Source organism: Nomia melanderi, chromosome 2 (genome assembly GCF_051020985.1).
Source record: "Nomia melanderi isolate GNS246 chromosome 2, iyNomMela1, whole genome shotgun sequence".
In the NCBI taxonomy this organism is placed as follows: Eukaryota; Metazoa; Arthropoda; class Insecta; order Hymenoptera; family Halictidae; genus Nomia; species Nomia melanderi.
In genome coordinates, this window is record NC_135000.1 from 2,596,142 (window position 1) to 2,623,350 (window position 27,209).

The 27,209-nt window shown below is 37.1% G+C and overlaps 6 protein-coding genes across 11 annotated transcripts; 3 read left to right on the forward strand and 3 right to left on the reverse strand.

The window, feature by feature from the left end:
- Positions 1 to 1,091: 1,091 nt before the first annotated feature.
- LOC116426036 (uncharacterized) lies at positions 1,092 to 9,225 on the forward strand. 2 transcript variants are annotated; one of them, XM_031974485.2, is made up of 14 exons: positions 1,092 to 1,372; positions 1,515 to 1,636; positions 1,749 to 1,903; positions 1,990 to 2,101; positions 2,210 to 2,392; positions 2,475 to 2,637; positions 3,004 to 3,767; positions 4,010 to 4,371; positions 5,144 to 5,277; positions 6,968 to 7,113; positions 7,184 to 7,417; positions 7,489 to 7,844; positions 8,031 to 8,348; positions 8,409 to 9,225. In XM_031974485.2, exons 2-14 carry the CDS (start codon positions 1,561 to 1,563, stop codon positions 8,496 to 8,498), a joined length of 3,093 nt encoding a protein of 1,030 aa, XP_031830345.1. In that variant the 5' UTR covers positions 1,092 to 1,372; positions 1,515 to 1,560; the 3' UTR covers positions 8,499 to 9,225. The 2 variants fall into 2 exon arrangements, with proteins under 2 accessions (XP_031830345.1, XP_031830344.1); XM_031974484.2 differs by having other exon boundaries at positions 1,093 to 1,372; positions 7,181 to 7,417.
- Positions 9,226 to 9,319: 94 nt separating this feature from the next.
- On the forward strand, positions 9,320 to 11,125 carry LOC116426040 (coiled-coil-helix-coiled-coil-helix domain-containing protein 7). Its single transcript, XM_031974493.2, has 3 exons — positions 9,320 to 9,686; positions 9,794 to 9,892; positions 9,961 to 11,125. The coding sequence occupies exons 1-3, from the start codon at positions 9,588 to 9,590 to the stop codon at positions 10,063 to 10,065; spliced, it is 303 nt and encodes a 100-aa protein (XP_031830353.1). The 5' UTR covers positions 9,320 to 9,587; the 3' UTR covers positions 10,066 to 11,125.
- On the reverse strand, positions 10,332 to 16,077 carry LOC116426039 (ethanolaminephosphotransferase 1). Of its 5 annotated transcripts, XR_004234830.2 has the most exons (9): positions 14,819 to 15,110; positions 14,679 to 14,742; positions 14,419 to 14,611; positions 13,994 to 14,256; positions 13,747 to 13,904; positions 13,352 to 13,532; positions 13,084 to 13,260; positions 10,931 to 12,875; positions 10,332 to 10,854 (listed from the first exon to the last, which is right to left on the reverse strand). XR_004234830.2 is itself a non-coding variant. In XM_031974490.2 (8 exons), the coding sequence occupies exons 2-8, from the start codon at positions 14,706 to 14,708 to the stop codon at positions 12,813 to 12,815; spliced, it is 1,065 nt and encodes a 354-aa protein (XP_031830350.1). In that variant the 5' UTR covers positions 14,709 to 14,742; positions 15,320 to 16,077; the 3' UTR covers positions 10,332 to 12,812. The 5 variants fall into 5 exon arrangements, 4 of the variants coding, with proteins under 4 accessions (XP_031830350.1, XP_031830348.1, XP_031830347.1 ...); XM_031974490.2 differs by lacking the exon at positions 14,819 to 15,110 and adding an exon at positions 15,320 to 16,077 and having other exon boundaries at positions 10,332 to 12,875; XM_031974488.2 differs by lacking the exon at positions 14,819 to 15,110 and adding an exon at positions 15,320 to 16,070 and having other exon boundaries at positions 10,332 to 12,875; positions 14,679 to 14,747.
- A 943-nt stretch (positions 16,078 to 17,020) lies between these two features.
- On the reverse strand, positions 17,021 to 17,739 carry COX7C (Cytochrome c oxidase subunit 7C). The gene is made up of 3 exons (XM_031974494.2): positions 17,564 to 17,739; positions 17,221 to 17,338; positions 17,021 to 17,145 (listed from the first exon to the last, which is right to left on the reverse strand). The coding sequence occupies exons 1-2, from the start codon at positions 17,636 to 17,638 to the stop codon at positions 17,225 to 17,227; spliced, it is 189 nt and encodes a 62-aa protein (XP_031830354.1). The 5' UTR covers positions 17,639 to 17,739; the 3' UTR covers positions 17,021 to 17,145; positions 17,221 to 17,224.
- A 1,787-nt stretch (positions 17,740 to 19,526) lies between these two features.
- Positions 19,527 to 22,913, forward strand: LOC116426037 (E3 ubiquitin-protein ligase TRIM23). Its single transcript, XM_031974486.2, is given in 8 exon segments — positions 19,527 to 20,000; positions 20,085 to 20,180; positions 20,358 to 20,918; positions 20,983 to 21,091; positions 21,174 to 21,547; positions 21,626 to 21,994; positions 22,225 to 22,372; positions 22,375 to 22,913. Coding segments are annotated over 7 exon segments (1,674 nt in total). The 5' UTR covers positions 19,527 to 20,000; positions 20,085 to 20,111; the 3' UTR covers positions 22,419 to 22,913.
- Positions 22,646 to 27,179, reverse strand: Calr (calreticulin). The gene is made up of 8 exons (XM_031974483.2): positions 27,009 to 27,179; positions 26,045 to 26,149; positions 25,522 to 25,725; positions 25,015 to 25,166; positions 24,487 to 24,753; positions 24,176 to 24,412; positions 23,840 to 23,983; positions 22,646 to 23,549 (listed from the first exon to the last, which is right to left on the reverse strand). Exons 1-8 carry the CDS (start codon positions 27,091 to 27,093, stop codon positions 23,532 to 23,534), a joined length of 1,212 nt encoding a protein of 403 aa, XP_031830343.1. The 5' UTR covers positions 27,094 to 27,179; the 3' UTR covers positions 22,646 to 23,531.
- Between the last annotated feature and the right edge of the window lie 30 nt (positions 27,180 to 27,209).

The following is a 27,209-nucleotide window of genomic DNA, read 5'->3' on the forward strand; positions in this document are numbered from 1 at the left end:
ACTTACCGATCCGGGGAGAAATCGGCAGCACGCAAAATTCCGCGAAAATTGAAAACCTTGAATCGCGAGCTCCCACGGGACGCGGCCACGCCTAGCCAGGACTATTTTTCTAAGTTGCAAAGTATAATAAATTAACTAAGATGTTGCATTATCGTTACATAGAGTATATTATAATGTATATTGATATTTTAACTAGCCGAGTAAGTATGAGACAATGTTACGAGCGTAGTAGACGGGACAAATACTTGTAGATAACAAAAGAAAGAAAAGTAAAAAAGAGTTTGCGATCGTGAACGGTCGACTGTACCCGTGCCGATTCGCAGTTGCGCGGTCGATGCACGCGCGCGCCGCGACGCGCCGTTAACCGGATATACCGATTAAACAAGAGAGAAACAAAAGAATCGACGAAACGCTCGGAAATATTAATATCGGGAGGGGACGTGAAGCAATTTCCGCGGATCGAAAGGCACCGAAATCAGTTCCTGCCTCGATTGATTCGCGATCGGACGCCGCGCCGCAGGCTGACATCGATCCACAGGGGAAACAAAATTCCTAGACGCGATCATCACCGAGGCTGGAACCGCACGAACGGGCGTGAACGTGTGACGCTGCGTGGATGAGTGTGTGCAAACGAGAGAAAACAATCACCGGCGTGATTCCACGCCGGGGAACAGAGAGAATTAAAATATGAATCGTTCTGTCAGTCACCTCACATATATTATACAATGTAATAGTACTATGCTGCCATATGATATAAATATATGTCTACGGTAAGGAGTATATTACTAAAACATTATAAATAAATATGTTATAAGTAGCTCTCTTGTGATCGTGTCCATTCAACCATATTCTCTTCCCCCCTTTTAAAATATTTATTTTTAAAATATTTTCTTCTTAAAATTTGGAAAAGATTAGTGTATGTGTATTAGAAGTGGGATGTTGTGGATTGGAATTTCAGAATGTAGTGGAAGTAACGGGGCACGAAACGACGTTTGAATTTCCCGCCTTCTCGGTGTAGTTCAAAATTTCCCGCCAGAGCACAATACAGGATTCCCCTCGTTTCAAAGTTTTCCCGTTAGGTGATGATTAGTAGGAAAATCGCGTGAATTTTTCAACCAGGTAGGACGTACTTAGTGTGCGAGACGCCGCCGTGAGAGGCAATATGATTCTTTGATAAAGTCGTCCATAACCTTAAATTTTTATCTCTGAAGTATTTCGAATATTTTTAGAGAAACAGAACACGGGTTTAGAATAATATTTTTGTACGTTTTATAACTGTTGTTGAACAACTGTATTCGTGTCCAGTTTGTTATTGTATACTTGATATTGAAATCCATCGAGCAAGCTAATTCATGATAATTGAAGGTTATGAGTGAGTTTCATAAATTATTTATATAAATATGTATTTTCAGACGAAGTATATTTCTGTTTCGTCCAATACGTGTATCGATTTCATCGAATTCGACGGTTCTTCAGAGCAACAATATTAAAATTGTATTTTTCGTTTATTTTAGGCATACTTACTGCGTGTAACGTACACAACTTAACTTATGTTTTATTATGAAGCGGCGTCAAAGAAGACCTGTCTTAGAACTTAATCAAACACAAGCTGGCTCTCACGGGGATCATGTGCAGAGTAAATGATTCTATACTTTTTTTTTATAATATAATTATTATAATTAAACACGAAATATTTGACTGTTGTATAAGAGATTATTGATCACATAGTGTAACATTTGTACATTTAGATAAACGGAAACAAACAAATCTTGAATACCCTGGACAAAATGTACCTGGAAACCCATTGGCAAATTTACTTTGCCACTATAATTCAGATAGTGACACTGAGGATCCAAAGAAAGATGTTTGTAAGTTAGATGATCAAGTGAACAACTTCCTCAAGGCAAGTAGAATTTTTTTATATACATGTATTTCTTTGAGATCTACTTTGTACATGAAACTAATATTCTCCAAACAATCAATTCATAGGAAATACAACTTATTGCTCCAAAACAACCCATTGCAAATGAATTCAATAATGCTGCCTTAACAACAAATTCCAATACACAGTTATCACATCACACTAATCAACAAGCATCAAGTAAGATTTTGGCACATCACTGTTTGAAAAATCTCAGGAAACTCTCCCATGTGATTGGGAGGAGCCTACAAATGTAGTTGTCTTTTTAAAACACATGTATTCTTTTAGTGTGGCGCGAGTGCTTAGATGAATCTTCCGGTTACCCATACTATTGGCACATAGAGACCAATGAGGTAACCTGGGAGATGCCAGAGGAATTACGGTACATGAAGAATAATGTTAAGACCAGCTCTGTGATGAAACCTCATTCAATGCAAGACTCTCATTGGGTTGACTTCTCGTCGGTTGCATGTAATTATACGCTCAACAGAAGTATCTATTATTTCCAAATAAATATATGTTACCCAGCAATACGAAAACAATGTTTCTTTAGACCAATCACACGAAAACATACCGGAAGGTATGATACCAAGAGAAGTAGTGGCTCGGAATCGTAACAGATATATTCGCAACGAGACAGCTAAAAAACAGGAACCGCCAACTGACCAAGATACCACGAACACGTCCGATACGATGGATAACGAGTCCGATGACGGGTATGCAATCAAAGTCCCACTGTTTCCTCTAGTGTTACTTAACTAGTTAACTATGTTTCACGAGTATATATGTCATTTTAAAACCCGGAGTATTACTAATATTTTCGATAATGAATAATTCATTTTTTCAAATAAACACGTGTACTGCTTCTTCACCTTATTTTAGCTTTTTATTCAAATATGCTGAAGGTGCATTTGCCCTACATTTCACATGTATACTCGTCATTGCATGGTTTCAATTACGCAACGCGCAAGAGATGTTTGAAACTATATACTGTTATAGCTATTAGGTTAACAAGAAAATGAGAATAAATAATACTAAATATAAAATTATAATAAAACGTAACGAAGAAATGATTGTCGCAGAAAAATAGAAATGATAACATCGTACGGGTCTGAAGAGAGTGACTCTGACTCAGCAGACGAAAATCACTCGAAATCAGAAGCGCCTCCAACATCCACAAGTGAATCTGTCAGTACAAACTCAACGACAAAGCCGAAAGATATATTTTCCTCGTCGACATCTACGAGACATCCGCAAATGCTGAAGGCATCTCAGAACTTGGACCAAGACACCGAAGAGCCTGTGGAGAATTCAAGAACAGAAGTGTTAGATTCAAAGTTAGTTGAAGAAAAGGATGCAAAGTACTCGAAGAACCAAGTGCAAGAACCTCAAGAGTGCATAGAGAGAGTTGCTACTGACAGTCGAACCGTTAGGGACTGTAAGACAGCGGTAGCTAACGATGGCAGTAGTAAAAGCAACCCTGGTTCTGATTTTGACTTCAGAGTGTCTTTGGTACCTGGCTATGACGAGGATTCTGACCCTGAAGAGGAACCTGAAGTCAGGCAGGAGAGAAAAGCTTTGTTCCCTATCCCTCAGACAGAGAACACTATGGAGGGTTCAAGTTTAAAGGTTCATCGAGTACCAGATAACGGTGACAGCAGCGTCGTGAACAGTGAGAAAAGAAATGTTCAGGAACTGGAGAACGAGGTTACTTCTGAGAAGACAGAGAGTGGTGAGGAGGTATCTTCAAAACCAGAGGACGATGGGCAAAAGGCAAATAAGTTCTTGGACAACTTGCACGGCAGGAGTAAGTTCTTCCAGAGAAAGAAGCGTATCGCGTTTGAAGGTAAGGGCATTAAAAAGATTGCTGTAAAAATCTTGTATCGATATTTTCATTTTTCATATTTTTATCTCTTTTATAAACTAAATTTCTTCGACTATTTTCTGGAATCAGGTTTATTCCATAAGGATCATACCACTGAAAAAAGATATGTCTAGTTCATCAAGTTATCCTTTGTTTTTAGTAAAACCATGTTAATGTTATTTTTGATGATTAAACAATTTTCTTTAAATGTATTAACTTTTTAGTTCCGTCCACGAAAAAAAAACCAGTAGACAAGGATGAGACTGTCAAACCAGAAATCGATGCGCAACAAGAGGAAACGAACACGTCTGACAGCGTTGACCGTACCGATGAGGTACACGCTGATCCCCAAGAGGAGCAAACTACTGTGATAACAGAAGATAAACCGGAAGACGTCGCGGATCATATCACGGAGCCGAGCAAACTTGAAGAAGAGGCTACCACACCGTCCGAGACGACCGGTGATTCAAAAGAAGACGAAGGAGAAGTTGCACTGTTGTCGCAGATCATTCTCGAGAAACTGAAGTTTTTGTCCGAAGGGAAACCAACCGTGTCTCCTGTTCAGATGATGTCTATCCAGTTACAGGTGAATAATATTGATGTGATTTTAATACGACCACTTTGTCATTAATAATTTATTGAAAGAAGAGAAAAATTATAGGCATATTCTGTGTTTTCGAACTCAACAATTCGAATGAATTCACTAATATGTATGTTAAATCATCTTGAAAATCTTCACCACCAGTCTGGCTCGTTGTTATAGGGCAAAGGGTTAATTAACCCATCATCCTATGATTTCATTATTAATTAATAAATATTACATTATTAATTATTATTATATTATATTGATTGCTTTGTAGTAACTATGTGGTCGCTAGTTGTTCTTGCAAAATATCAATAGTGGTTATTTTATATTTTCCTTTGAACAATTTGTTTACACATATGAAAAATGGGTAGCTTCTCGTACGGGTGACCTTTCAGTCGCCTTTTACGACAAGCAGATCATACCCAAGGCCTATTCTTTTTCCCCCGTGCCCTTAGGGGGATGACTATATTTAATATTATTATTATCATTATATATTATAATCTATGTATTTATTTATAGGTATTAATCATTCAAATGTAATAAAAAAGGAAGTATCATTATACTGGAACATTTTTAATTTTGTTGTATGACACAAATGGGTTAAGAACTAATAATAGCATTTAACTAACATTTAACTTGAAGTCAAATCTAGTGACAGTTACATTTGCTAACTTCTGTTCTAAATTTTTACCACGATATCAGAAGACAAAGTGTTAATTTTGTATTGTAAACAGAAACTTAATAGCTACATGTATTCACTATTTTGTTGCAGACATTGTTTGTCGCATGGGAAGGAGGTTGCTTAGAAAAGAGTTACTTGCGTAGGTGGTTGACTGACACCAGTCACGAACTGGAACGATTGGAACAAGACGCGGCACCGCCTGGATGGCTTTGTCAGTGGGATAGGTATAGTATACGATCTAAAATTTGTGTATTATCTCGTATAAATAAACATGACTCGTTCCATACAAAACATCGTGGTATGTTATACACATCACTGCTCTATGTCTTCAGTCACCGTTACAGAGAAATGTTCATACATTTTATATCGGACGTCTGTCTGTTCTTAATTCGATCAATCTATTTCTCTAGTTCTCGTAGAAGAATCCATTCGTGAATTGCTTCGCTTTTTAATACGTAGAGTCCTAAATGTTTTTTCATCTTTTCTTTTGTGCTCAAACAAAACAAATTGCCATTGCTCGAATTTTCGGAAATGTCGATGAATCGAATGAGTCGTACCAAGGGTTTAATCAACTTGATTTTATCAATTTCAGAGTAAATGTTGTAAAGCTCGTTCTAAAATATTCGTAGATTTACAGTAATGTAATCTTTATTTATTTAAAAAAAAGAGTATATCCATGTATAAACGAAGAAGTACCGCGTTATTTGTTTTAAAAGTTTTGATTACTACAGTAACATAGATAGGAACGTGTACAGAAAAGATCCTATGAGAACATACGTGTACAATATGCAAATGTGCGCGCTAACAACTGTGCGACAAGATCATGCACAAGATTTAAGAGACTTTGATCTGCCAAAATGTGATTTAAAGTGTAAAGACAATCCATTTGTCATTGAGTTAATAAGAAAACTGCTGAATCAGTGAAACTGATCCATTCGGAACACCGTACAGAGGGACAAGCATTCCGACAAGCAGTATAAGCAGAAAACACACCAGAATTTCAACTATTCGAATTGAGACTGCCAGAATGTCAACCTATATACCACTCGATGAGTAAGGATCGATTGGAACTCAACCAATAACGGACCCCAGATTTATCCTTAAGAAACATCTAAATGAATTGTGCACAAGTGGATTTACCCAGGGCAACTTGAAACACAAAGAAGCTGCGTGCCATTAAAGGACTCGTGGGAATCAGTTCCAGACCGAGTGGTGGAAGGAAGTTGAAAGTAACCATATTTTGGAGATCCACAACACATGTTACACGTATTCTTTTTTTTTTTCTTTTACGTAAATACTTCACGAAACCATCGAGTTCAGCTGCCTTATTCCATAAACGTGTTATACCTTTAGTTTCACTGTCACCCAAAATGTTTCCATTAATACCATCCACCAAGAACTGCATCTCCGTCCCGTGTAAAGGAATACGTGACAGGTATTTGATGAACAACGTGTCTCGTATAGAAAAAAAAAAAAAACAGAGAGAAACGGAAAAGAGAGAGAAAAGAGAAAACAAAGATGGAGAGCAAAACAAAACAGAAACCATCCCGGCTCGCATAATCCCTCAAATACTCATAACCAATTCGCTTAATTTCGCTAGCGTAACGCTGACGTTGTCGACGTATACTCGGTGCTCGTGTTGCGGAAGAGAGCGCCCCACTATGTAACCGCTAAGTAACACTTAATCCTTTATGTAATATAAAGGGGGTCTCGCTGAATAAATGGCACGCCGAGTCGCAGGTAGGAGTATTAACTGATATTTGTTTCCTAGCAAGTAAGTCGCTTTAGAACTCGCTGGGACGTCCCTTTCACGGATCAACGTCCCTCGAAAGTTTGTCTGTCAATGTAAACACATGCAAGTAAATCCCTTCTATGCCTCGGCTGTTCTACATTCCCCGGTGCGCTTTTTTACAGGTCGCATAAACGATATTATTACCAGAACACTGCCACCGGAGTAACCCAATGGATCTATCCGGATACTGGCATCGCTGGTGGCGCAGAGGAAATGGAAATTTGCTCGACGCCTCCACCAATGGAACAGGAAGAGATGATTGCCACAGGTACAGCTGTCAATGATTAAACTGAAAGCCTAACATCTAATTTTTATTCTGCTGCTTGTCCTCGCAGCAGCAGAAGAGGAAGGACTGAAGTCGAAACCAAAGAAACCGCAAGAAGGTAGCGATACGAGTCAAGATGTAACAATTTCAAGGAACCCTGACGTGGAAGCTCCTCCACCGCCACAGATTTCGAATCCAAGCCCACCTCCACCACCAAGAATATATGGAAATGATATGAAGAAGGACAAAAGAAAACGGGACAAAGGCAGTGATGCCTTGGACAGTAAAAAGCAACGAGTAGGAGAAGGTGAATACTTTACTTAGTAGCATGATTAAACTACTTGTTACCAGGGCTGAATGTGTTCTTGTTCTTCGTAGAAGGGACAGTAATCACAGAAGTCAGCCAACTAGAGAACCCTGCCATATCTTCTCTGTCTAATCCTGCAACGTCTCTGTCACCTCAAGCTACCACCCTCGCAAACATAGCCAATGTAGCTAATGTGACTAGTGTGACAAATGTGGAACCCTTACCACCTGGTGTGGATTTAACGGAAGCGCCTTATGAATTGCCAGCAACCGCTTTGAAAAGGATTATATACAGTGCTGTGCAGCCTCAAGGTACTGCACTGTATGATGCCACTGCAAGAGATCCAGCAGTTCCCATTCTGAGTCATCCAGCAGCCATTGTTCAAGAACATTATCTTCAGTATCCAGCATACCAACACTTACATTCTGTAAGTTTTCAGATGAAGATTTACTAAACCTGACTTATTTCAGTTAGAGAACTTTCTAAGTATTAGGGCTTAACGGAGAATTTTGAAGTTATGCTAAACTCAGATACACTTAGTAGAGAGTTAATATAACTTTGTTGTCAGTTTACTCTTGTTATACTATCAGTGTGTCGTGTTCTTTTTAAATAGCCGGCAGCCTTAGTACTTCCGCATAAACATGGCGTGCAGCCAGCAATTCAAATTATACCGGATTACACGCCGATATACACGAACCACAAGGTGATCGAAAAGCCACCAATTAAAACAGCCAAAGAATCCTTGGTGTCTGCTCTGGATTCATTTTACAACGACATCGCTCGCATAGAGAACAGTAGGACCGAGAAAGTCCCGCAAAGGCAGGACATAGTAACAACAGAGTCATCTTTACCTGTGGAGGAGGCAAAAGTCGACATGGAACTGGAAACTTTGCATGTTGATGCGGCCATGAAGGAAAAGAAGAAGAAGAAGGTAAGAAGATTGATGAAAGGACAAGAATAACAGGTATTAAATATTAAAATATAATTTCAGGCAAGGATTGGTATCAGCAAGAAACACAAGGAAGTGTCCAGTATGGTAGCTAAATGGCAAAAAGTACAACAAAACTTTGAGAATACTTAAAGTGATCATTAGCAGCGAAGAAAATAATGGATTTCAGTAATGAACAGATCTCCTTGAGTATCAGTGTTCAAACAAGACTTGAATACAGAAACCATAAGATTTTATTTTCTAGATGTAACTTTGTAAAATTCATAGTGCACTGTACCTCCGCCTATGTATAGTGTTCTTGTACCTGCAGTTGACATTGTTACCACTCCTCATAAACTAGTTTACTATTTTATCAATGGAAAGTTCGAAAGGATTTGCTGTAGAGAACGATTTTCGCATTGTCCACGCACACGATGCTATTTACAGGCATTTACTTATTGTTCACGTTCATTTTCGAACCAGCTTGAACGTTAATTAATATGTAAACCACGGATACAATCGATATGTTCCCGTTTCGATTAAGATTATTGTAATCGATGTCCCCAACGTTGTATATATCGCGTATTGATTTTATATTTCAAAAACCATTCGTTACTTAAGTGTTAGATCGATTGGTAGATTTTGAATTATGGCGGTTACTATAAATTAAGAGTAATTTAATACTTCATTATCAACATTCTCCGGACAGCGAAACCGTACAGAATAAATTATTGATGAGAGGTCACGCTTACATGCTTCCAGAGCTAGAATATTTTTTAAATGAATCATAGGATATCGGTATCAGTGAAGAAATTTGTTTGTAATATTGTATGCTTTACAGAACTGTTTTCTTTTTGTAATGATATGTAAATACATGATCAACGAAAAAATATATATATTATATATACAGTATACTCCTTCTATATAATATTACTTCGTCATTTTTACCAATCAGTCCACATGGTGCTAAGTCATATTCATTTTGTCAATCAGACTCATTATAGATTTAAGTATATAATTACAAAGAGGGAGGGAGTTACTGTATGCTAGAAATTTAATCACTATATGCAATGCATTAAAATAGAGAAAATGTACTTTATTGATCACAATTTATACCGAATTTTACAGTGCATACACATTTTTTTGTTCATTCGTGACAGTGGCGCTACAGGGAAAGTACCAAACATTACAGTTTTATAGGTTAGGTGTTTACTGATCTTTTCCTACGTAAGCTAAGAAATTATGAGTACAGTAACTCTTCAGAGCGTTAATAAGACGACATATGCTGAAATAGAGCATAAGCTGAAACGTGATCAAAACATCAACAACCCTTGCCTAAAGGTACATGTAGCCTTTGAGGTTAATTTTACTTTCCGGTTACCTAACCTTAAAAGTAAGTTCTTATATCTTATGATTTATATTAATATTATTCATTGTTATTTATGCAGGAACATGAATTGGCTTTAAACTGCCTTACGAATAACCAGGATTTAATGAAGAGATGTGTGCTGTATTTTGAAAATTACAGGAATTGCAAGACCTTTTGGGTAATTTAAGTGCAATTAATTTGTTTACGTAAGCTTCAATGCGGATAAACAATATATTAATATTTTAGAACGATGTTATGAAAGATCGGAAATCACGAGGTATTGAACCACAACTTCCTGTACCTGAAGAAAGAGAAAAAGTAAAAGCAGAATATCTAAAGATATACAGTTAATAATTTTGTATATTTTCTTATGTTTATGTTTTTTGTCAATGTACTATAACATGTTTATTCTTTATAATGATACGACGTACAGGCGAGCAAATGTTATAAGTAATCATTTTTATTGCTACAATGTAGCGTAACAAATTTTTGTTATAGTTTTAAGTAGAATTATCTTCAATAACTATGTAAAAAAAGCTATTTACAATGATATAGTTGAAGGACTGCCATTACAAAAGTTAGAAGCGCAAGTAAAAGGTAGAAAAAATAAAACACTATTTACATAAAATCTGTTTAATGTCTTTGGCAGAAATAAATATTTGGAGAATGTGTGATTACATTTACTATCTATAAAAATTACAAACAATACGTTAATGCATATTTGCACTGACAGTAAACTCCACGTCTAAAGAATAAAGTTGCATTGTGTGGTTTGGATCAGATTACATAGATTTAGTTGGATATTGATTGCATAAACAACTCTGTTAACAAAAAGGAAATATGTAGCGTCTCAGAATCTATGCTATGCACAAACTACATTTTTTCATTTCTCAAGATTATTTATATATACAAGATACTAAATTTTGCAAAAAATTTCGTTTACCCTATCGCCAGAGTTAGACTAACGATTAAAAACAACCTTCGATATTCATTACAATAGCGAACGCATCTTATTTTCATAATTACAGCTACTCATATACTTAATGTAAAACGGACTAGCGAAGTGTTTCGAATATATGAATAAAAATGTCGTAGATCGACAACTGCATTTCAGATTATAACGCAGAGCTAATGAAAAACCTACAAAAAAAAATAAGGCATGTTTAAAATATTGAATTTATTCTACATTGACTTAGGTTATCATAGATAAACTTACTCTCGAATTCACTCAAACTCCAAAAGAAGGTTATAATTCCGTTCTTCCAACGTGGGTCACTATCAATGTCTAATATTTCTCATTCGCAGTCGCTAAGTACCAGGTATACAAATATGATTTTAATAATGCAAATGCTGCTCTTCGGTCTGCGATTTGGCCCAAAAAATGGTCAATGGATATTTAAAAAAAAGTAACTTAAACAATAATTACCATCTACGTATTATACATTATCTACTATTGTCATGAAGGACATGCTTATTAGCGCAACAACCGTTGTCTCAACAATCATATCTAGAACACGAACACTAGCGAAGCTACGAGAAGAATTGACAAAGTGATCATCAAACAATCAAGCAACGTTATTCGATAATTAAAAACAGAAGAAAATAAAAATAAAAAATATTTTCCTCGTGAAATTCCGACTGCGATTATTCACAGATTACCTCCCACGTTGAGAAGCTAGCAAACGCATAGCGTAATTTACAGTATACAGTATCACGCGTTCCATTCGTTTCCAAGGAAAAAATATATATATATATATGTGTGTATATATACAGAATAGTCTTTTCGCTGAACAGGAGTTTCCGTGGTTCCCCTCCGAATTGACAATTCTAAGTTATTTAGCCTAACTATTATGGAATCCGTGGATTCAGCGTTGACGCGCTAGGTCCTCGTTAAATGCAACATAACATACACATGCATCCTTACACGAAAATAAATAACGTCTCTTTACACGTGTGTCTCATTACAGCTATTAATGAAACCCGATAATCTTCCATCGATCTTTGTTCGATATTCACTATTCTAAGCTAGCTCGGCGTCTATGTAACATCAAAATTAATCGTATATCACGCTTTAAGACCTCTGCTCTCCACTTACAGTTAATAGACAAGACATAGCAATTTCAGAAAATTCATTTGGGAATTCAGGAACATAGTAGCCTCACTTCAACTATCTTCAAAGAAATTCACAGCGTGAAACACCTAAATCTGGGCTAAGACAGTCAAAAACGTCTTAAACCAAATTTAGATGTCGTGTCACTTTAAAAGTCAGTACAACGATTTTCTTCTGAATATCATATGCACTATATCCTTATCCATTGACAGTACAATTTAAGGCAACAATATCATGAAACAGCAAATAGCAATCGATGAAAAGTATCTTGTTCAAAGCAACTTCCTGTTAAATTAATTTCTCTTTTTAATAAGAAAAAAGGGAACCCTTTTAACTAACTCCTAATTTCCATTTTATTACCCATTTACTATTTCACTATACCGTCGCCTACAAGTGTACAGACTGTACGTGGAGACCATTATCAGACGTACACAGCCATACCGAGTTAGATCAGGCGGTCAACTACACAGACAATACATGTTAAAAACGAAGAACGAAAAGCCTCTCTTTATACACAGTCAGAGTTTACGAACTGAACACAAAAAGACAGTACAGAAGTCGATAGAGTGCTATCACCTTGCTTCCTCCCTTGTTTCCTAAGATCTGCTCTAAACACTCTAACCTCCAATAATGGTATAATGTTACCCGGTACCAAAGAAGCGTGATTGCAGCGGTTATGTTATCACAGCGACATGAGGATGAACAAAAAAAACGTCTCTGCGAAAAAATAAATAAGATCACTGAACAGGTACTTCTTTCATGGATATGTGATCAGCAATGACTGGATGCATGAATGATGTCTAAAGTCCACTATCGTTCACCGTGTCCCTTGCCTAAGAGACGCTTGGGAACGTGATCTCTGTACCGTTCGAAAATGTTATTCCCATCTGATTCGCTTTCTGCCCTTGTCTGCTCTGTACTCACAGATTCGTAGCTGACTCCGACTCACTTTGTTTCTTCGTTTTTAACATGTATCGTCGGCAAGTAGTCAATCGACGCGGTCCTTGATACGGAACGTATGAATGCGGAAGTGGCGACACATCTGGCGCACCTGAAACAAAAAGGGATCGGTTAGAAGCGGTTTCTTTTTATTGCACCGAGGATTACAAAAACTTGTCACACTTGGAATATATCACTTCACGCAAGCAATAATGATAAAAAAATTATTATTGCTTTTATTGCACCGAAGATTATAAAAACTTGTTACGCATGTAATCGACCACCTCACGCACCAATAATGATAAAAAAATACTGCTTACCACACAAGTGCCATAATGAATATGAGCAAGCAGCGAAATTATTGCTACTACGTATGTGAATGCCAGATCTGTGCTAGGTAGGATATAAGAGAAGGCTGCTGCTACTCCTACAGGCAGCAGTATCCAAGAGAATATTTCGCATCTGACATTGGTCATTTGTGACACAATTAATCGACACTATAAATTAGTAAATAGTGGGTTAATATTAGCCTATTGCCGGCCAATAATATCAACATAGGATAGGTTGCTAGGCTGCTGAGTGTCTTACACATATATTGGAGAAGATAGTTCCAACAGTCAGAAAAACGATTCTGGGATCTTTCTCCACTATATTGCTAGGTGAGTGCATCACCCAAATTGTCGAGATTGCGAAAAGTATGCTTAACGGTATCAAAGGTCTTATGGCATCTAAGAATGTCCTCATTTTACCAGTCTTGTCCCTATATGATCTGGGAATAAATTGAATTTTTTAATCTCTTGAAGTCACTTTATAGAGATTTCTCATACAGTGCTAGTTCTCGGTATGTTTTAATTGTAAAATGACTTTTGTTTTGAATTATCAAGTTGATGGAGAGGAATATTAATATGTTTCTTGAAAGCAAAGGATCACGTTACAGTTATTCAATGAAGTGTATAAAACACTTTCATCGCGTGTATACTCACTTATATATATTCCAAAGCACCACGGGTAAACTGGTCAGAATTGCCGTGACATAGAGTGCAATTTCGAACATCACTCCCACAGATATCTCACCAGGCAGCATGAACTTCCATGTCTCGTGTCCTCCTATACTTGATATAATAAACACTGTAGTAGTACCCTGGGAGTTAAAAATATTTATATGTAATATGAACTGTATATCAGTTAGAAAAATACTATAATGACAACAGTTTTATCAGATATACTTACTACCATAGATATATCATAGCCCCATGGAAGGAACAGTACACCAGTATTATACTTTTCCCAATGAGTCAGATAGAAGTTTATAAACACACTCCATAATATGAAGTACATTCTCAATGGGGACACACTATGATCTGTCCTACCAAATACAGAGTACATACACACAGTAATCCACATTGTTGTCCAACTATCTAGTCCATGGTCAAACAATTCCCCTAAGGGACCAGATGTCTGTGTCCGCCTTGCTTGCTTTCCATCTATACCATCTGTAATGAATTCACGTATTACTGAAAAGTTTCAGACATATCTGAAGTGTACAGTATTTGCCTCTTACAATCAGATTATTACCCCCCGCTATGCATCACACATTATGAAACGGCACGATCATATGGTATATAATGACTGCAATTTATTTCTTTTGTACTTACCAAGTGTGTGTCCCATAAAAACATTAAATGCTCCCAATGCAAAAACCCATCTTGGTATAGGTGGATATTGTGGTTTATCATCGCTGGATGCATACAAATAATAATCATAACTTGCAAACATTGTGAAGTTCAGAACGGTGAAAAGAAATCCAGAGAAAGTTAACACATTCGGGGCAACCCATTTTGGACAATACTAAAATAACATTTTAATATTTAATGAAACAATATTGACAATAATTAACTTCTATGAAAAAACATACCTGCACTACTTTGTCCCAAAATGGGTGCATAATATACACACTAAGGGGGCTTGTATCCACACAGCTGTACTGAAAAGAAATATGTAAAGTTAGTTAGATAATGAACTTCAAATCATATTATCCTCAAGATTTTAACCCACTTTAAAACTCGCATTATCACCAACGCTTGGGTAACACAAGACAATTCAATGTAAATGAGATACATTGAACAAGATAATACTGCTTGCATCATATATTACACAGTCAACAAGTATTTCCCAATAGCATTTATGAATAATCCATTCGAATTACCTCATGAATAAATATATTTTTGTTCCTTACATTAAACAAGTTTCCGCAAGAAACTTAAAACTCTATCAATTAATTGATCAAACACAAACAGTCTTTAACTCCTCAAAAAAATACACATCAAAGTTAGTCCTCAATAAACAGATACCCATTACTACAACACCCACCAAACAAAAAACTTGACATAAAACAAGCTCCAACAGCAAACTCCAACAACATGCTCAAGTAGCCAAGGTAGTACAATGAGTAATGGGAAACTCCATTGATCACGACCATTAGTCACTCAAGGAAACCGCCTAAAACGACTAACAGACAACGTGGGACAAAAACGTTGCAGCCGGGTTGGGGCCTACCTTGTAGCTCTCGAAGCCGGCCAGGTGTTGGTCCGTTAAATATTGGACCTCAAGGCCCAGTTTCCGGTACATGGTATCGCCGGGTTATGGGTACGTGGGGCTGGAGAAGACGTGGCTCGCTGGACTTGGGTAGGCGTGATCGTTCACCTCATCGGGGCCGCGTTGTTCCCCGGTAAAAGACGCCGCGTGTACGTTGGAGATGTCCGCATGAAAGGCACTGAGGGGTTGCGGGTCGAGCACGTGCTCCTTGTCGAGTGGCTAGCCGTTCAACGTCGATTCATCGTGACACCAGGCTGCGTGAACGATTACTGCGATACGACTGTCCCGAATCGTCTCGCCTGAAGGCCGATTCTCACGTGTCAACTGGCGAGACTGCGAGGAACGGCGCGACGAGCGTCGTCCGATCGATCCTCCTGCCCGGCGTTTAAAACGAAAGGGGAGAGGAGAGCCGTATGCACGGAACTGCGTATAGATAGCGCATTACTCTTGAATTGGATCGCGTGCCGTTGTCAGGGCCGCGAGATAACCGGCTTGCTTGGGTGTCTGGGATGCGATAAAATGTAAGCTCCAGTTTAGGAATGTAGTGGCCCCGCGAATTCCCGAACGTATCACTGAGTCAAGTCGCCAGAGCGACGATTACTGCTGTACTTATGTCGGTAATGCGTCTCACAACGGACCGTTTGCGTGGCGTTTATGTAACCGATCAACTGAGATCATCAGGAAAGAGGTCATCATAATTTATAACCGAGAACGGTGATTATCGGACTCGCGAGGAGGTTTTAATGAATATTGGAACACGCGATGCGAATTTCGAAGGAGTTCGTTTACGATGGTTTCCGTAGCTGTCTATGTAGAGGTGGAGATTTAGGTGCAGTGGGACAAGGAATGTTTTCATTGCGATTCGTGCCTGGCATTTTTGGACCAGAGATGATGAATCGTTAGGTTCATGAGATAATGAAAATAGAGATTCAAATGCGACGAGAAAGAATGTGTGGATAAGTTTATTTGTGAAGGTGGAAGATAAAGCGGAAGCATAAGAAATTGGATTAGATAATAGATATATTATTCTGAATAATCGTTATTGATACTATGCAGTAATACATTTTGTCTGAATTGATATTTCAATTTTGACGTGTTGACTTCATGAAAGACTTGTGGCGCCATTTGTGACACAATATACGAACTAGTATCTACTTAACCAATATAGAATTTGAGTATCTTCTTTATTAAGTAACTGTTTTATGCAATAACTCAATGATGTCTAAATCGATGATTGATTACGAGAAGATACTTACTCTAACCAAAACCTACTTTTAATTGAATATTACATAGAACTGCTCATATACAGAGTCTCATGTAGCTCTTTGAGTCAAGGGTTAACGCTATTTTTGAGTTACTAGCATGAGAGAATTAAGCTAGTCGCCTCTCCAATAATTGATACATCAGAGAAATGTAATTCTCTTATTAAGTATTGTAAGTGCTGCAATACAAACATAGCTGATCATTTGACAGCGAAGTAAACTTAATGAAATATAATTTTAAAAATAATAGGTTAAAAGTCATATTAAATTTGTGGTTAATAGTAATAAGTATTGCTTATACTCGAAACTTGTATTCTGCTGTACCTCTGGGTTATATCGACATATTTATTGACTTACATAACTAAAATTGATTAAACGATTAAAGAAAACACAAGAGAAATATATACATATACAAAGAGATTTTTATTAAATCTTTTTATTTTAATAGCCCTTTACTCTTAATACCTTACATCGTTTCTTATGGTACCGGAGTACAGGAACTTCCTAACATAAATACTGCAACGTCTGAAAAACAGTAGTTATTAAATACATAGGTTTGAATTAAAATTATATATTTAAGCTATGGAAAGTTTAACTTACATAACTACTTCAACATCTGGTGACGAAGGATCACGAATGGTGCAGCGAATCCACTTCCAAAGAATATAATGAAAATTGCAGTTATCTTATATTTATTTTTGAGCGAGAAGGGAACGAACTGTAACAATCAATTTCAGAATTGATTTCTAACCTCTATGCGTTTAGCAGATTTTTCATAGAAATTAACAGGTCCCAAATCAACTACAATTATTAAGGATAATAAATTTGTTCATTCCACACATGTTTCAATGGTTTGTCTGCATCAAACGATACGAAATTTGAACAAAACTCGACTAAACATTGTAGTACAATTACGCAATTATAGATTATTATTTTTACGTACTAAGCCAGGCTCTGGTGGGTGTTCAGAGCGCCTTATTGCACTGGTTACGAAACTCCTTACGTGTCTCGAGAACATTTTTCAGTAGCAACTGTATTCAACTCTGCGTTTCCTACTGAAAAGATTCTCTGTGATTCTGCAATGGCGATTAGTCGTCTGCTACGCGCACGCCTCAAGTTACGTAGCATATCAATGGTTATATCGATCGGTAACGTAGAGAGCAAAAAAAAACTTCGAAACCAAATTCGAGTATTAATATTTGAATATTCAAAAACTCTAATAAGAGCACGACATAATTGAAAATGTAATTAAGGTTCACACGTTTATAATTAAACATAAGTGAAATATTTTTACATACACTTTTAATAAAATAGTTTAAGCCTTTAAGAGCATTGTTTTAAAATTAAGATATAATATATATTAATATAACGTAGCAAAATATAATGTAACATAAGAACTGTAATAGAACAGATAAGATAGAAAAAGCTGACACCCAAAGCACTTGTGTGACCCAAATTTTTCAAGCTATAGAATCCTATTAATAATAAAATATAACTCATATATAAACACGTAAGGAAGGTTTTTATATCTAAATATTAAATACATTAATAGAATATTAATGTGTCACTTGTTTTATAATATCGGTGCTGAGGCGTACCATAAATTTGATCGCTGTCATTAACGCTAACTTCGTTTTATAACAATTACGACGTAATTAAATTGTACCTTGAAAATATTGTGTGTCGTGTAAAATGACACGAAGAATGAACGTCGAGTGAATATAGTGAAATAAAGATAAAGTCACAGACGGGACCTAGTCTGTGATAGAATGTTGCAAATCAAATGGCATTCGTATAATACAGGAGATTATTGAATCTGTAACTTCCAAGGTCAATAAAGAAAAAACTATCGTCAATATTGATTTTCTAGTTCACGAGATAACCACTTTGTATACATTGAGATTATCTTTGACTTATTACCAGATGAATAGAAAGACGTAAATTGTAGCACTTACTGAAATTGATATGCAGTGGCAAATAACAGTGGCAACAAAAATAACATTTTGTTATCTTGAAACATGATCAAAAATATACGCAAAATTGTCAAACCCATAATCTAGAAGAACTTAACGAATTTTTCATTTTCCATTGCCTAATTTAATAATAATTAAAATTCTTTCTGAGAAAACTATGGACTATCAGAAATACTAGTTTGTAAGTACAAAAATATATTTACAAGCTACGAAATAAAATTTTATTATATTTTACATATATTGTATCTTAATTTTTCTTTTCGAGTAGATCATCGCATTGCGTATTCGTTCCTTGTCGTTGTTTCGCTTTACTGCGACTTAATTAAACAATTCAACGTGCAGGAAATAGATCGAGTTTATTTTCCGCATTGATAATTTGTTACTTTTTCGTAATTTAATTTTGCAATAATGTAACAAGTATCGAAATAGCAAAGATTAATATTTCTATTTAATGGAATTAAGAGAATTTCGTTGAAACATTAGAAATTAATTGCGAGATCAATTTACAGAATGACGTGCTCAAATCAATAGTCAAGAAAGAAATGATTTCTATGAAGCAATTTCAATTTTGTGAGCTCTCAAATTAAGGAATGCAACTTTTGCATTATAATTGTAATTATCTAAAGCATACATAATATATCAGTACAAAAATACACGATGATACTTGTCAATTATTTCCATTTACCAATTAAAGAGTTTTGCCTCTAATAATGCAATCAGTTGAAAGTATTGTTTGTATTTGGACCGTGTTTCTCGAGTCATGTGGCATCATTCGAACGTTTATTTCATAATTTCTTATAAAAATAAACATAGTATATTTAATATGTTTCACAGATGCAGAATGTTACAAGAAATGTACAAATTAAAATAAAAGTATTATAAATATTATAAATGTAACGAAAATAAAATTATGTATTATTCCGGTAAACCCTCTCTACAGTTATTTCAATTATTTATTTCAAATATCTTCCATACCGAGTGCGAAGAATATTTAATGATTCCCTCAACATCAGGACATGCATATAACATGAATTTAAATAAAAACATGTTTAGAATTAATGGTCCTTGTTATTACGCAAAATATGAGATAGTGGTGGTCACAAATGTGTGATGCTGCTAGCGAAATATGTATGAAAAAGAAAAACGTCATTGCACTGAACATACAATTTGTAACAATTCGCAGGTGTTAATGCATAATATGTCGATGACAGCAAGTAAATACATTCTGAACACAAATTATATACTTTTCGAGAATAGATAATATTGTTTTCAACGCGAGAAGGGAAGCTGCTGAATATCGATTTACAAGTTGATACTAGTGTCAGCTGAGTGATCCTGTATTATAGTCTACAAATGCTCGAGGAGATTGAAATACCCACGCGAATTGAAAAATATAAACAGTGCTCGGTATTGTTCTGTTTCATCTTTCAACGTGTACATTATGTTACACCATTTATGGGAATAAAATAATGGCATCATGTTTGTTTTCAGTCTGGATAAGAAACAATAGTAATTATCATGACAGAAGAAGTAAATCGACTGACTACTTATTTCAAAGAATCACTGAAGCCCGTCGCCAAAACGAATGTAAGAAAAACAATATGAAATTCTTTTAATCAAAGCCAAAGAATTATTTTTGATAGTCGAAATGGACCATTTTCAAACCTTAACCTTTTCAATTTTTTCAATGGCCAAAAACAAAACATTTGTGAACAAGCTATTAACTGATCTCTATTAAAGAATAGTTTTTGTCGTTTTTTACAGGTGTTAGAATGCAGAGTCTGCGAAGAAGTATTTTCTATTGACGGAGTAAAGGTTCCAAGGCTTTTATATTGTGGTCATACAGTATGTCACTCTTGTCTATTGCGATTAAGGCCTTGCATGACCGATCAGCAGATCCTGTTATGTCCATTCGACAGACAACCAACGGATATTAGTCAGAATAATATCTATGGTTTGAAGAAGAACTTTGCATTAATAGAGTTATTGGAAAGGTTGGAACAATCTAATAGTGAAAAGATGCTGGTATTGGAAAGAGAGAGGCTTCAATCTAATCAGACCTGCGATGAAGATGAAGCTCACACTGCAGTGTTATATTGCACAGTGTGTACAACACACTTGTGTGAGAATTGCGACAATACAATTCATTCATCGAAAACTCTAAGTAGGCATAAAAGGTTGCCACTATCACAAAAACCTAAGGACAAGCCAAAGTGCCCAGTGCATCCCACACACACAGCAGAATTCACCTGTACCCAAGAAGGCTGTCATAATTCCCTTATGTGTTACCTGTGCAAAGACTATGGCAGACATAGTACACATAAGGTAATTAATAAAAATCATTGTAAAATTCTATTAATCATAACTAATCTTGAGGATTATATTATAGTTAGCCCTAGTGGAAATTGAGGCAGAAAATATCAGGAAGTCAATAATCACAGCTCTCCAGAAGATGACACAGTTTATGGAGAGCATGAGGGACACTGCAAACAGAATAGGCATGTCCTTTATTGAGCCTTCAGAATTAAAATGAATTAGTAAGTTAGAAGAAAATGATTAATTTTGCTATCGTTCCACTAGAGACCGTAATACAAGACTTGGAAGGCTGGGCAATAGATGACGCGAGGCAAAGAGTGCGTCAACACTTTGAGGAATTAAGAGCCCTGTTAGCAGAGCAGGAGAGAACAGCAATTTCCTGTGTAGAAACGGAAACTCGTGGAAGGCTGTGTGCCCTAAGGCAACAACAAGAAGACCTCACTGTGACTAGATCTCAAGTAGCCGATGTGTGCATTCAATGCGAAAGTATTTTAGATTCTGAAGACTGGAAACTATTGAGCAGTGCGACGAAGGTGAAGGAAGTTTTAACTAGTTTAGAACAACAACAACAGCACTATGCTCAATTGGGTCCTGACTTTCTCACACCCGAGTCATCTATACCCATAATATTCAGCAGGGTTCGTTCGCTTTTCTGATCCACTAGCTATATCCCTTAAGTTCTTATAGCAAGTCTAACAGTGTTACTTTTATCATAGGACAATAGAGTACACATTGGTACAAAAATTGACATGCGTGTAGTGATTTTGGGTCTGGATGGAGCAGGAAAAACAAGTATTCTATCAGCGATAAGAGGTATCACGCTTTCCAGCCCGCCAATCCCTACCATAGGGTTCAACGTGGAAAGTCTGGAATACAAAAATTTAGTGTTCACATTGTGGGACGTTGGAGGCCAACAGAAATTCAGACCATTGTGGAAACATTATTATCATAATACACAGGCTGTCATCTTCGTAGTTGACGCCAGTGATAGATCGAGATTCGAAGAAGCGCAGAATGAACTATCTAAAATTGTAAATGAACGTGAACTAAAGGATGCTCTCTTTCTTATATATGCTAACAAGCAGGTACACTATTTGTGTACAAATATTATATAAATCATTTATTTTTCAAAGTGGATTAACTCCACAAAATAAAAGCAGAGAATTTTAATAAAATTACGTATAAAAGGAATTAATCATATCGCTATTGAAATTGGAGAATATTTAAAAAATGAAGTTAATTGTTTAAATTCGTGAACAACTTATATTTTGGAATATATCACTGCTCTATTTCATATATACTTTCTTTTCAATAGGACATAACTGGCTGTGCCAGTGTTGAAGAACTAACAGACATTCTAGGCTTGCAAAAGCTCTGCTGCGGAAGAGCCTGGCACATTCAAGGATCGTCACTAGTCACAAATGCTGGAGGATCGACGCAAGGTCTTGACTGGCTAACGCAACGTCTGGTGCTCATGAAACTCTGTACACGATATCCACGTTATCATAAAGACGCAGATCAAAATGATTAGTCATTTTCCTTCGATTTTTCATTCTCAATGTATCTCTGAACTAGTAACTCGTGTACAGATGAGAAATTTTGGATTCCGCGATACTCTAACCGCTTGGTGGTGACGAAAGCGATCAAAAAGTCGTACTCACGTTTGATATAATGTAAACCTCGTCGATTAGGACAGATTAGTAGTCATGAATAAAAGAATAAACGTTTCGAGCACGTCTAGAAAAGTCTTATTTATTACATTGTTTATTGGTTGTTTTCGATACATGAATCATACCAATTACTTTTGTTTATTCATTCAGTCACGTCCGCACACATCCCAGTCACACCTACCTCTTTTCCATTTTTATTCTCTTTTTTAAATCTTTTCCTTTTTTAAATCTGGAGCGAGCTTTTTTTCTTCTTTATACGCGTACACTGTACGGAAATTGAAGTAATATATAATATATAATATATAATATATATATATATATATATATATATATATATATATATATATATATATATATATATAAAATACAGCATCGTTTAAATTACATCTCAATTATTCTTTTAATTGCATATAAAAACACTTGACAAACAAAAACGGAACAACTTAGAGTCTTTTGTGGAGCTGTGTCATGGGGGGACACGGTCTGGGGCAAGATGACTCTGTATAATACATATATATTATATATGTACGGGGAATACGAATATTTCGATTGGAGAATACCTTTCGTAGCATGTAACTATAGACCACTGTGATTTATCCTTCCACAATGATTATTCACTGATAAAAAGGTTAAATTTCGTAGCATTCGGTACGAAGTACTGAAGATTATGATATCAAAAATGTTCTTTCTTTTTAGGCTACAAAGGTAAGGCCGTGATTTGATAAAAAAAAAAAACTAATGGGGGAAATGGGATGGGCTGATTATTTTTTCCACTGTTTAAAAATTTGTCGACGAACGAGGGTGTCCAAAGTCTGCGTTTTCTCGCCCCTGTTCGTTTGGCAACAATGATCTTTATTACTGTGACGTTTGCATTTGGAAAATCTTAGTGCGTGTCGCGGCCACACAGCTCCTGGAATACAGTCTGTGTTCGTGTCGATCACGACAAAGTACTTTACAATTCGTCGTGCTCCTGAAACAAATTGAGAAAAAAAAACATTAATTGTAAAACAATTGCAATGTCCGGATATTTTTTCCCTTCTAGTGGGAACCTAATTAAGTAGGATTTTGCTTTCTAAAGATGCATCAATATTTAGGAACTCAGTAGTGTCCAATGGGTATATCTCCATATTGTTTTGTTCTTTTTTTGTATACGTAATATTTATAACGATAATAGTATAATAACAACGGATTATTTATTTTATTGTAATATAATGTTGAAGACACTGCTGGTTTGTTAAGGGTTTAAGGATGACCACTTACTTCAACGTCTGGGACATTATTCTCCTCCTCATCTACATCCTCATCCTCATCCTCATCTTTGCTGTCTTCATTCTCTTTGCTCTCCTTCTCTCTCTGCTTTCTCTCCTCCTCATCCTGCGCGCTCTTCATCTTCTTCTCACCCTCCTAAAAATCCAAGAACCACCAAAACATTATCTCTCTTCCCAAATTCTTCCAACTAACTACAAATATAATTATCATCGATCAGCAACGAGGAATTCCAGCTGTTTTATCGCTCATTAAAATCGGCAACGCTTGTGTCATCATTTAATTCAAATTGGATTCATCAATTAAGGTTAGTTATTCTTTTCAACTTACAATAGTGGGCTTCCAGACTTCTTCGCCGAACTTGCGAGCGACTTCTGGGTCGTCCGTGATGAGGACGTTGTCAAATATGGTGCCAGATCTGACTTGCCAAAGATCGAAACCAATGGCGCAGATCTCATCTCTCTTGTACAGCTCGGGGTCGGGCGTGTAGTCAGGATTGTCGATTTCTGGGTGAATCCATATTCCTTTGTAGTTGGGGTTATCAATTTGTTTTGGTTTCCATTCACCCTACAGGGAAATAAGAACATAGTTAATTCGAGAACCATATAAAATATTATTAGGATCCCCTGATAGAAACCAACCTTGTAGTCGGGGTTGTTGATCAGAGGAGCCTCCCATTCTCCGTCCATTTCATCCTCCCAATCCTCTGGTTTGGTGGCTTCAGGGTCAGGAATATGTTCTGGTTGGTCCCAGTCTTCTGGTTTCTGGTCATCAGGGTCAGGGATGGTAGGCTTGTCATCCCAGTCCTTAGGTTTGCTTTGGGACGGATCCTTGATCTTCTTTGGTGGGAGGAAGTCCCAATCTGCTTCCAATTCACCAAATTCGACTTCTTCGTTGTCAATGAGAACCTGAAGAAAAGATTATATAACCCTAATGTTGTCATAATTATACATATAATAGAATTAGCTGGGTTTATTAAACATAATAACGATGAACTGTCGTTCTTTGCTTATTGTGTACGAAAGCAGATAGTGACTATTGTACAATTTGTAAACAAGATAATCTTCCCTCTTCGAGTTCCTCTAGCACCCGTTCTCCACAATCATCAACGAGAACATGTGACTCTAGGCTCGACATATTTGGTATCATGTAATGTTATGTCCTCTCACCTTGTACGTGTTATCCGGCTTGACGATCAGAGTGTACAGGTGAGTGTAGATGTCATCCTTGCAACGGATGTCTTTGTTGATCAACAAGTTCTTGCCTTTGTAGCTGAAGATCACGTGCACTTTCTTTGTTCCAGGTCCACAAATATCGGGTCCTGCGGAGAAACATATATTTCAGCTACAAAATTGCACTGATGACGTTTGTTGGACGTGTGCCAGACAAATGCGAGATCGTCCAGTTTATACATGAAAATAGACATGTAATTTTAGGGGGGATTTCTCATAACCGGTATAATATTTTTAAATAGTCTCTTGAAGACTTTATACAAAGAATTAGTCAAAAATAGAGGATATACTGTATCTCCACAGGTGCCTGAACTATGTATGAGGAACTATATTCAGGGCATATGCTAGAATTTTCTCTCCGAGATTCATTAGCACCAGTACACCATGGGGTGTGACCAGTGACTCTAGTCTCGGTTATACTGTTAAGTAAGTTCTAATTCTTACCAAACATAATTTGGTATGGACTATCTCCGTGCATGTCCTTCTGGTCCAATGAACAGTCGAATACCTTAAGGTATCCACCACCACAGTCAATATTCTGTTCATGTTTCACAGTGAACTGAATAACAAGGGGCTTATCTTTATTGCTGAAAGGCTTGAATTTTGTGCTCACTGCATAGAATCTGGCATCTTGAGACGTCTGAATACCTATAATTAACAAGGAAAAAGCAATATGTACATTCAATTGCATAAAATAATTAACACGTTGACTGCCACGAAAAACATCAGTGTTTTATGTATCACTTATCTTTTCTATAGCAAATATACAAAGCAAGAATTATTAATTCTCTGATATGAAAATTCTTGTATTACCCTATTATCTAGTTATTTACATTACGGAAAATTTATATTCGAAATCAATCATCTTCCAAGTCATTATTTTCTTGTAATTAGAAAGCTCCAGTTATCAATGACCCCTGTGGCAGTCAAACTGTTAAAACTCTACGCAACCAGTCTTTCCTTCTACCTTTATCATTCTCAGGATCATTCCAGAACTTTCCATGGCTCAGAACAAACTTTCCAAACTCCTTCCCAGGGTGTTCAGAATACACCCAGTTCTTCTCCCACGAGTCTGAAAAATACAAACCATCAGTACAAGTACCACCAACGTATCACCACAAATCAAATCTTATCACCTAAAGACCAGCAAACAAACTAATCTCGGAAACCACCGGAACCAACGTTCCCAAGTTAACTCTTAATTCCCACAAAACTATCCCCGTCCACTCAACTCGAAAGCGAGCAAATAAAATCCAAAAATAGTCAACCGCGTCCAATCGAACCGAAGGCAACGCGTTCGGCACCAACAGGCCGCGCGCAGGCATTCAAAAAAACAAGAGAAAGCGCCGAATTCTCCAGGAGCAATATAAAAATAGCGGCGTGTGGAGCAATTTCGGCGAGCCACGAGGTTTCGCTTCGGAAGCGGTGGGACCGTTCAACGCGGATCAAACGATCGATCGCGCGTCATGTCGGCGGAACGCAGCAGGGTACGCTAGTGCCACGAGACATCTTTTCCCCCGGCCACGTCCGTGGAATTTTCGAAGGCCGCACCGCGCATATGGCGAGCGTAAACAAATCAACGACCTGGGAATCCCTTCGCCGACCATTTCAACGAATCCCACGCGATTCGCGTAGAGGATCGAACGCTAGGGCGTGTGGTTACCAAGGAGAAACATACAGCGTGTGGCCAGCGCCAGTACGCCGAAACAGTTGGGTTTCTAGGGGAAGTACAGTTAGACCGGTGCTTTCCTCTGAGAAGATCAGCACCAAATAATGATTGGGCGTGGTTGTGGCTGAGAAAACCGAGCGAATCGGCTGGACGATTTTTCTAGATCTCTCAGGGTACAGGTGCTAGGGGACCTCCATCGAAGTCAAAGGGGAACGAGGGAGTTGGATCACGGAAGTTTTTCGTTTCACCGGATTTTACTCACCGTCGAGAAACTTCTCCTCGTAGTAGACCTCCGCGGTGACGAGCGTGACCGCAAGCAGAAGCAGAAGCGAGCAGAAGGACTGCATTTTGTGACGCCGGGACGACGAGAGTCCGCACGACGATGATCCCCTTTCTCTGCAATGAACAAGCCGATAATGCCCGAGTCGCGGACGTGGTTGGCGAGTTAGCAGCCGCCGGGGTA